The 10723-nt window shown below is 41.0% G+C and overlaps 1 protein-coding gene across 1 annotated transcript; it reads left to right on the top strand.

Annotated features, from left to right (window-relative positions):
• The first annotated feature begins 1913 nt into the window (after positions 1-1913).
• On the top strand, positions 1914-7676 carry LOC108882397 (nucleoside diphosphate kinase A 2). Its single transcript, XM_018674885.2, has 5 exons — positions 1914-2077; positions 4690-4820; positions 5611-5712; positions 6678-6790; positions 7418-7676. Exons 2-5 carry the CDS (start codon positions 4704-4706, stop codon positions 7533-7535), a joined length of 450 nt encoding a protein of 149 aa, XP_018530401.1. The 5' UTR covers positions 1914-2077; positions 4690-4703; the 3' UTR covers positions 7536-7676.
• The last annotated feature ends 3047 nt before the right edge of the window (positions 7677-10723 follow it).

Genomic DNA, 10723 nt, shown 5'->3' with positions numbered 1-10723 from the left:
CACCTGATTCTTACACACCATTTCTCCAGTTTACTTAGTCACTCTAAAATCATTTAACTTCCTCAGCAGATACAGCCATGAGTGTCTTGTGCAGATAAAATTAACGCTTTGGTTTTAAGCTACATTTATTTCATGCACTCTCTCTTCAAACCACTGCTGCAGAGAAATTACGAGATTAAAACACTGGTTAGTTTTATGCATCCCAACTGTCTTTTCATTAGCTAAAATTTGGTCGATGTTTCCCTTCAAAGTAGAATCAGTAACAGGAGAGGCCACACAGCTGTGTTTCTGCAGGTTCCTCTGGTCCAAATGCATCGCAATACAAGATGGGTTAGAGTCTCAAGTGTGTGCGTGAGCAGGGGGTGTGTGTTTTAATTTCAGCTGATAGGGTCCCTGCATCCCCCCCAAGGACTGCAGACTGGACCGGCGTACCCCTGAGAGGAGGACCGGTTTCCATCCCTGATTAGGAGAAGGTTTATATTTAGGGTCAAATTTGGGGGAAGGGTGAAGGTTGGAGCCTCAGATTAAAGACACGTACAATAGAGAGTGTCTGAGAGTGTGTTTGCAGGACTGCAGGAGTGTGTGGGTGTGTGTGTGTGTCTAATTTCAGGTCTTATATAACACGTGCGCAAAGAGACAGTTATCCCCACTTACATAATGCACCTGTTAACTTCACAGTAGGGGGGAGCTGTGGTGAAAGAATCCTTAAGTGAAAGCAAAAATATTCCACTGCAAGTAAAAGTCCTGTACTCAGTATTTTAATATTTCAGCAAAATGTACCTTTAGTATAGAAAGTAGCCACTGTGAGGACAGAATGGCCTCTGTCAGCATTAAATTATGCATTAATGTGTAAGCATGTGTAATCAAAATTGCAAAGTAACCAGCAGGTGTAGCTGCCAAATAAATTTAGTGGAGCAAAGTATCATAACAGTCCTCAAGAAAAGTAAGGAAAGCAAGAAAAGTACTTATAGACATTTCTGCAAAAGCAAAAGCAAAACTGAGTTAAAATTCAGAATTGTTCATTCCACAGAACTAAATGAGGCAGTAGTCAAATCCCAAGCTAACGCTTAGCAGCTCGCAGTAGTGGACATCTCAGATTTTAACTTCCAGTGGAATTCATGCAATTTTTGCTGTGGTTAAGCTACCTTTAAATCACATGTTTAAATGTATAAGTTCTTGAGATTATTATATTAATTTTATGTATTTTTGCAGTTAAAATTTCCTTTTAACAACGCCACAGTTTCTGAACTGTCTACAGCTGTTTCCACAGGCAACAGAATGAAACACAGCACCACAGCTGCTGAATTTCTACAGACCATCTACAGGTGAGGATGGTGACTTTTTACGTGGAACCTGTTTATCCTCAGTCTGCTTGCATGGGGTCATGTGTGTAGCCATAAAGTTCATGTTCAGGACACTTTTACAGGGTTCTTGTTTTAAAATGAGGCTCACAGATACATCAAGAAGTCTGTCAGAGAAGATTTTTCAATCAACTAGTGAAGCTAATGTTAGCTTACTGAGCTAGCTACCTACATCAGATCAAATCTGTTACCAACAAAAAGAAAAAAGCTGCTTTTGGTTTTTTCTGTCTACGATCAAAGACCAGTTGTTTCTAAAATTCTAGAATTTTGATGATGAATCTGTGTGCGGAACATTCTAGAGTGTATGGATTTTCAGGTTAGCAACAGGAGGAACACAAGGGGGTGGGGCTTAGCTAACTGTCAGTCCATTCAAATCTCTAACTTGAACCTTGTATCACCTTGTGTCTCTGTGGGAAGAGAAGACGTGGGTCCTCACAAAGATAGACTTACAAACACACACACACTGGATGATTGAACAGATCTGTCAACCACTGACACAGATTCAGCCTCACATAGTCTAAAGCACACAACCTGAACCCCATCACACCAACACACACATCTACATATTTGGACCACCCCCACCTCTTCCCACCTCCCACCTCCCCCACAGTGGAGCCTTTAAATAGAGCTCCACTCCGGCTCTTCTTCCTCGGTGATCGCATTCCCCGCCGCCGGCAACTCGTCTTCACTAGCTCTCCTCGACTCCTCAAACCAAGGTAGATATCAACACACACACACACACACAGAAATTCAAGAAATTTTGGTCTTTTTTTTAATATCACACTGACTTTTAATGTGTAACTATAAAGAACATTCCCAACTCTCTGCTCCATCAGTTTCTGAGCAGCTCAGAGTTGTTAGTTTTAGAGGTTATGTGCTGCAGTTACATGTGTTACGATGACATGCTGGACGGCTGCAGACAACTGGACATGTGTGTGTTCAGCACTGAGATGGTCACATGATCACATGCTGATTGTTCTGTGAGCTTAAATTAGAGTTCAGAACATTTTCAACTAGAGAAACGAGTTTAGCTGCAGAACAACCTTTTAGGATGTCTGGATTATATTTATAAATATTTATATTTTACTATATAGTGCTCAGATTATGTACAGTAACAGTTTTAAAGGCTGACATGTGACTGATGTGAACATTTTAAACGTATTGACTGCTGTTGGCAGCAAAAACTAAAAACCATTCACCTCCAGAGTTAAACCTGAACAAACCAAAACTATCAGACTGGAAACAGTTTCCAGTCAGTGTTTACTTCACTGTCCATGCTCTCTGATATGAACATGTGCAAACTTACAAAGTTAAATCACACAGTTAAATTATCTGGATCCTTCAGTATCACATTAAGAATGATTTTTTTTTTTACGTGACTTTATGTTTTAAGTGATTGAATATTATTTAAAATGTCTGAAGGAAGATTCAGCCTCTGATCTGACAGAGCTCCATGTGCTTCAACCACCCCCCACCTGCTTCAGTCACATCAGTCCTGATTGGTTGACCGAGGCTGGTCGTCCTTCAGTTGTTTCGTTTTTCAACTGTGCACTGATCCCTCTTTATTAGTGGAGGAGTCAGAGGTCAGAGGTCGCGAGTGTCATGTTCAAGGACACCAAATTACAAATTTCTCGCCATGTTTTTTTCCAGAATTTTGATGGTAAAACTGCAGTTTGTTCAAGAACATTTTAACAGAATCTTATACCCCCTAAAAACTCTAATCTTGTGAGTACGGTGGCTCTGAGAGCTCAAAACAGTGTTAAAGAAAACACACACAAATAAAGACCAAACTTCACCAACATGAACACAGGCAAACTGAGGAGCACGTAAACTAATTTGACCAGTGCTGCAAACTCCACATCAGATATCCTCAGAGTCTGGTCCTCATGTTTGGAGATCACAGGACAAAAATGGACTCCAAGATTTTAGGACTCTCCACCCGGTGCATGACTGGGTTTGATAAATCAGCAGAACATAAGCTCGATATGTGACCTGGAATCTTAATTACACCCTCAGAAACATCACCCCTGACGTTTCTGGGGGTATAAAATTATCTGCTGTGATCATGTGGCCTGCTGCTGACCCTCCACTCTGCTGTCTCCAGGAGCTCTCTGGGTTTTCTGCTCTCTCAGCCTGAATTCCTGCCACAGCCACCTGCTATCAGTGGGTATCAGCTTCACACGAACAGATACCAGCGGGCAGTAAAATTAGAAAGCAGGGCAGCCGGGCACAACGAAGCTTTGTCCAAAATCCTGAGCAGCTGTTGGGTTCAGGCGGATGGAAGAAACCCACATCCAGACTCGCAGGCAGCTTTGATTTCACATTCGCTCACTCAGCAGAACCACATCCAGCTTTACAAAGTTTCTCTAATGAGGAGAAATTTAATCTGATCTCCTGTCTGTTAAAACTCATGATGGATCCACAGTCAGTGAGTCAGACATAATGGAAAGATTTCACATGAGAGAGGAGGAAGGGCGGGACCTTCAAGACCAATCAAATGAGACTCACCTGTGAGGTGGGGGGAGAACCAGATGTATCATATCAGTATCTGACATTTCCTCTGGTCTCGTCTGAAACAAAATTAAAAGCTTCTCATCACAGTCCAGCAGAAATATAAACTGTTCCTGAGCCAGTTTATTTAAGCTTCAGCTGCTTTTAATCCCGAGAAAACTTTGTGCTACAGAATCCATCCAACTATCAAAACGTTCAGCTCCTTTACGACATTTTCAGCTTCAAGTGAATGCTTCAGCTCTTGTTTTCCACTTTGAGCTTCTGAGGTTTGCTTCTGTATTTAGCTGTTTTTTCAGCAATTTTCTGTCAATTTCCAGCAGTGCCTCAGTTCTCAGCATTCACACTGCAGTTTCTTCAGGAAATGCTTTTTCTATTTCCTTCAAAGAGAATCAGTTTGTGATCAATGACATGATGACTGTGTCTCACGTTGCGTCGACGTCCTGAACCTGTGGGGGTCCAAACACAAACTGGAGTTTAATGAAACTTCAGTTGCAGTGAGTGGACGTTGTCAGGAGAACAGATTGGTAGATGTCTGCAGGAGCAGAGCGTAATGAACTTTGTCCTGCAGCACTGAACAGACTTTATATCTGGTTGATCAAACCTGTTTCAGCTCAAACAGCTGCAGGATCTGGTCTAAGGTCTGGTCTGTGATCAGCTGTAGAGCACAGAGACAGTTCAGTGTGTGCTATATGTTTTTTACCAATATGTGGATCTAAAGATGCAGAAACACCCTGTAGGTTCTGTGTTAACTTTTCAGCACCTTCATCATCTGCTGTGATGATGTTTATAACGCCGTCTCTCTCCTCCTGTGTCGCAGCCTCCTCAGCAGACATGGAGCGTACCTTCATCGCTGTGAAGCCCGATGGCGTCCAGAGAGGACTGTGCGGTGAGATCATCAAGCGTTTCGAGCAGAGAGGCTTCAGGCTGGTCGCCGCCAAGTTCATGCAGGTAACCATGACCTGTTACCGCAGACTACTTCCTGTTGGTGGACACCAGGAATACTGGATGAAATACTACAGTACCCATGAACCTCAGGTGGAGAAGTCAGTCCAGAGAATTAAACTTTAAAGTCACAGCAACATTTATTAACATATAGTTTGACTTGAGACTGATCAGACTGTGGGTCTACTCTGTAAGAGGTCAGAGGTCAGAGGTCAGAGGTCATGGGAGTTTTTAATCAGGAAATGTCAGGAGAGACCTGAGCTCAGCAGAGAGAAAGAAAAACAGAATTTTCTTTCCAGTTTATTTACATTTTAATTTCTAGAGTGACTCAACAACCAGGACTGAAACAATCATATTCAGATATTTATTTGTTCTATATATATTTGTCTCCTGCTCGAGCCTGAAAATCACGTCCCTAAAATAAAGAAAGGCTTCTTCAGCTTCGTCGTGACTCTCAAATCTAAAGACAGTTACAGTTCTATCCTGATCAGTTTCCTCTGTGTGCAGCTGATCAGAGGTTTATTCTGATGATCAGTTTTGATCAGACTGAAACTTCAACTGTCTGAGTGACGGACACACGACTCCACCACTGAGGGGGGAGGAGGGGGAGGAGGAGGGGGTGACAGCTGTTGAGTTGCTGAATGTCGCAGCTTCAGTGAAGGACTCACTGTCACACACTCCGTTATTCCCAGCTGCTGTGTGTGTGTGTGTGTGTGTGTGTGTGTGTGTGTGATCAGATTGTGTATTTTAATGTGTTCATTGTGTGTTTATCAGTAGTTGTACTCTGTGTGTTCAGGCCTCTGAGGACCACATGAAGAAGCACTACCTGGACCTGAAGGACACACCTTTCTACGCTGGTCTCTGCAAATACATGTCCTCTGGACCCATCCTCGCCATGGTAACACACACATATATACACACACTTTTGTTGTCAAGGTCTCAGTCCTTTTACAGTCGTGTTGTCCTCGTCCTGAGCGGTGACTCTCAGGATGATGACGAGCCTCAGATTTATTTTGAGCTCAGTTCAGAGACGTGTTGATGAGTGACGCCGCTGCTTCTCCTCTGTTTAACTCTGTTTTATTCTTCTTTAGGCAAGAAAAACAAACATGAACCATTTTTGAACAAAAACTTTTTAAAAAACAAACATCTAGTGGACGGATGATTCATTTTAATAATTAATTAATAATCTTAATATAAAATCAATACTTACTTGCTTACAGATGTTTTTACCTGCAGGACTCTCCTGTAGAAGGATTGGCAACATATTCCTGAGCTGCTCAGCATCTCTGGCCATCATTGGTTTGGACTTACATTGACTGGCCAGTGGGTGGCAGTGTTTGGCCACTTTAGACTCCAATGCGGTGGCTGATTTTTCAGTGTGTTTTTGATTTGTAAATCAGTCGTAGTTTAACTAAGTTTCTAAGATGTTTTCATGTTCATTTTAAATTAAAACTTAAATTATTGCTCATCCATTTATTGACATGTCTGCTGAGTGTACAGGATAAATAAAAGTAAAGTGTATTATTTGTCACTGAAGAGCACAGATCATTTCTGTTTAAAGTTGAATTCATCTGTTGTTCAGATTATTATGTTCAGAGTGATCCTCTGTCACTGTGTTTGATAGTTTGTTTGTTGTTCTTTGTGGATAACAGATGAGACTGTGTTACACTGAGGTGTTCCTATTATTTTGATCAGTAACAGTAGGGTAAACAGCAGAAACACCTTGTTAACACAGTAAAATAAGACAAACTGAAGAACTGTTAGATCAGACTGTTAGTTTCAGGTGTTCCTAATAAACTGGGCACTGAGTGTACGTCCTGACCACAGGTGTGTGACAGGTGTGTTATTGTGTGTGTGTTTCAGGTGTGGGAGGGTCAGAGCATTGTGAAGCTGGTCAGGATGATGCTGGGTGAGACCAACCCCGCTGACTCCAAGCCCGGCAGCATCCGTGGAGACCTGTGCATCAACATCGGCAGGTGAGTAACATAATCCACAAAATCAGGGAAATTATTTATGGAATAATAATAATATAATGTACTGTAATAAAAGTTTGATTTCTGCAGGTAAAATGTGTGAAATAGACCAAAATAAAACTGTTAACTGTGTCCTGATAATTGCAGATATATAACGACTTTTAAAATTATTTGTGTAAAAACAGGTTTTACTTCCAAATGAAACAAGCTCATATTGATGATACAAACATACTAAATAGAGTTTATTATATGTTGACAATAACAGTAACTTTGACAAAGACTAAACTGAATATTAACCACTGAATGATCAGAAATATAAATTATGAAGCAGGTGAAAAGTTAAACAAGTTAAAAGATTTAATGACTGAAAATTTAAAACGTTGAAAAGTTGATGAGTCAAAATTAGAATTTACTAAATCTAATTATTCTTATTTACAAGGCTACTCGCTAAAATTACAATGTATGTTAAAATTATGAGTCAAAAAGTCAAAACAGAAAAACAGAAATTTGTCAGCAGCTGCTTGACTACATCTGATAAAGACAAAGTCGGTCAGTCCCTGTAGAAGTAGTGCAGACAGGTAGGAAGTGTTGGGACAGTCGACGAACTCTGACACCTGGTGTTTCCTTCAGGAACATCATCCACGGCAGCGACACAGTGGAGAATGCCAAGACCGAGATCGACCTGTGGTTCAAAGCCGAGGAGTTCGTCAACTACACCCCCTGCTTCCAGCCCTTCCTGTACGAGTAAACCCACCAAACTGGCCCCCCCCCCCAACCCGCCCCACTCAACCCCCCGTCCTCCTCCCCCCACAGCCGACCCTCTGACTTGGTCTTCACCGATCAACCCACAACATGTAGCACTTCTCAATAAAGTGTCATGTTAACAACAGTTTCTGAGTGTCTGATGTTTAACACATTCATCGTCTTAGCTTAGCAGATTAGCATGCTTACATTTGTTAATCAATACTTGAGCTGCAATGATCAATCAATCAATCAATGAGCAGGAAATTACTTACAACTACTTAATTTTGATAATTGTTTAATGATAAAATGTTTAATTTAGCTTGGTTTAGTTTATCTTAGCTTACTTTAGTTTAGCCTAGCTACGTTTCTGAGCCAAAATGTCCGAAAAAAAAAAAAAAAAACATGTAAGTCACTCGTCAGCCTTTGTTCTAAAACTTTTTTTAATTAATATATTAGCCTGGTAAGGACTCACTGATATGAGACTGTAGGTGATTTTTCATAAGTTTTCTTCAGGGTGTTTTAAATTCCTAAGTCATTTAACTTATATGTGATAGTTGATCTGTTGATCTGTGCAGTGTGTTATCTTTTTATATACAGTCTATGGTGATTCAGTTCATTAAACCTGTCATCCCGTCAAAACAACCACATTTATTTATTTATTCAAGGATGAAACTGTCTCAGTGTCTCAGTGTAGTAAACCCTCATCACGTTCATCAGGTATCAGCTCTAATAAAACATCCATGCGTCTTTATGGTGGATTACGGTGGATGTATTAAGACCAATCAGAGGCGGTTGCTAGGTGGACCAGAATCGACCAGCCAATCAGCGTTTTTCTGTTAATGTTGGCTGACGTATGTCGTCATTGTTCACAACGTGTCTCCTCATTGGCCATGATCTTCTGGGAGGAGCTCAGAGAGGCGGAGACCGGAAGTTGGAAAACCGACTTAAATATGTTTGTTTGAAGCGTCGCCTCTGTTTGTCCGTGCTGTGAGGAAACGTCGTTACCGGAGAGTCTGGAGCTGCTTTTATTGTTGAACACAACTGCAGCGCGAGGGTAAGGCAAACAGTTAGCGGCTAGCGTTAGCATTAGCCTTAGCCTTATGTTAAAAGATGTCTTTGGGGCTTTTCCCTTCTTGTTGTCGTTTTTATTTGCGCGGTTGAAGTGTGTGTGTGTTTGTGTGTGAGCTGTGGAGGCTGGTGTTCAGTCTGTCTGTCTGTTCCATCTCCGCTAGCTTCTCTTTACTCTGCACACACTTCACTGCTTCTTTGTAATGCTGAGCTCCATCTCGGTCAGTTTAAGTCAGTTAATGGAGGATTAGCATGTCGCTGTGATCATGTTGTCTGTATGTGGTGGTGTTGCATCGTTTCGTGTCTCTATCTGTTTTCCATCTACGCATGCTCAGCTTCTCTGTGGTTGTTTTGCATCATATTGTGTCTCGGTAGGTTTGTGTAGTTTTTGTGTTTTAGTGTGGCAGTTTGTGACAGTAATCTGTCCATAGCCATCTATTGATCCATCGTTGTGTATGTTATTGATCAGAAAATTGCTTGTGGTGACTTGAGACTTTACTGAGCTCAGTTCTGTGTTAAATACAAGCTGAAAACTAGATTTGAACTCTGAGAGCAGAGGCCTGAACTACGAAGAGAGTTGAACCTCCTCTGGTTTAACTCAGGTTCTCAGGTGAAAGTCGGGGTTGACAAACCCTGACTGCCTCGATCTGTGTTAAACGGTACGACGGTGGTTCAGATGTGGGTCAGTTGAGTCGGTGTTAACTTAATCAGAGTTAGTGCGTGTTGATTAAAGGGGCGTGCACCGTATCTCTCAGATGAAGAGCGCACGTTAATTCTGTGGGTTTAGAGGAATTTAAAGAGACTCTAACGACACAATGTCAAACCAACAAAGACAGAGAGACTGGTCACATGTTCTCTGGATTCTTCATCTGTAATATGAGATGGAAGGACACAGAACATATGTGATCATTTCTCAGATACTTGGATTACAGTCAACACGTGGGTCACATGTCTGAGAATGAGCTGTTCCTGTTAATGATGTTCTGCCTGGAACACTCAGGCTGTATATGTATGAATGTAATGCTGTTATGTTCAGTATGAACTTCATGTTAACAGTATTTCAGCCTCAGTGGAAACTGAACCTGGATCAAATAGAAACATTCCTATAAAGTGGTTCACATTCATATTTCCATCATTAATGCTGCTTGGTCTGTAGTCTACAATTACAACAGCCTGTCTCATTATATTGTCTTTCAGGACAATAATTCACCCCCCATACGTGAAATGATCACATATGTTCCGTGTCCTTCCATCTCATATTACAGATGAAGAATCCAGAGAACATGTGACCAGTCTCTCTGTCTTTGTTGGTTTGACATTGTGTCGTTAGAGTCTCTTTAAATTCCTCTAAACCCACTGAATTAACGTGCGCTCTTCATCTGAGAGATACGGTGCACGCCCCTTTAATCAACACGCACTAACTCTGATTAAGTTAACACCGACTCAACTGACCCACATCTGAACCACCGTCGTACCGTTTAACACAGATCGAGGCGGTCAGGGTTTGTCAACCCCGACTTTACCTGAGAACCTGAGGAGGTTCAACTCCATTTGTAGTACAGGCCTCTGGTCACAGTGACTGAGATCAGATTACTGTTAGAAGTTATTATGAAAATTATTTTAAACATTGATTTTCTCTCTGAGATCAATAAAATCATATTGTAGTACCATAATAAATTTATTCACCCCAGCACTCAGAGTGTGATCGTTGGTTCTAGTGTTTAGTTTTCAGCTGCTGTACTTGTGTTTTCCAGGTTTACTGGTTCAGCTGCTGCAGCCTGGACAGAAACACCTGCTCTCACCTGATAAACCAAACAGGTATGTGTCCAAACGATTTACTCATTCTGAACAATGTGTTAGTAACAGTGTTATTGTTTAAATTCTTGATATTTAGTGAGTTTAGTATTGAATATAATAATAACTGATTAATGTCCTGTCTATAAATTTTCAGAAAATTGTTCTATAATAGTACAATAGTATAATAGCAGAAGGTCAGTGTTAGTTTCAGTCTGACTCTGTCATTATCTCAGCTGCAGTTTGACTCTTTAAAACCTCTTGTCTGGAACAAACAGCAACAAATTAAAGCTGCTGTAACTTATCAGTTTTAGGTTAAAAATAAGTATA

The sequence above is a fragment of the Lates calcarifer genome, linkage group LG11 (genome assembly GCF_001640805.2).
Source record: "Lates calcarifer isolate ASB-BC8 linkage group LG11, TLL_Latcal_v3, whole genome shotgun sequence".
NCBI lineage: Eukaryota > Metazoa > Chordata > Actinopteri > Centropomidae > Lates > Lates calcarifer.
Note: the sequence above shows the minus strand (reverse complement) of the source record. Positions and strands in the feature narration are given on the sequence as shown.

Coding starts and splice junctions, on each gene's coding strand:
- LOC108882397 (XM_018674885.2), top strand. CDS start 4,704: ATGGAGCGTACCTTCATCGCTGTGAAGCCCGATGGCGTCCAGAGAGGA. Junction 5,713..6,677: donor CTGGACCCATCCTCGCCATG/GTAACACACACA, acceptor TGTGTGTTTCAG/GTGTGGGAGGGTCAGAGCAT. Junction 6,791..7,417: donor CTGTGCATCAACATCGGCAG/GTGAGTAACATA, acceptor TGTTTCCTTCAG/GAACATCATCCACGGCAGCG.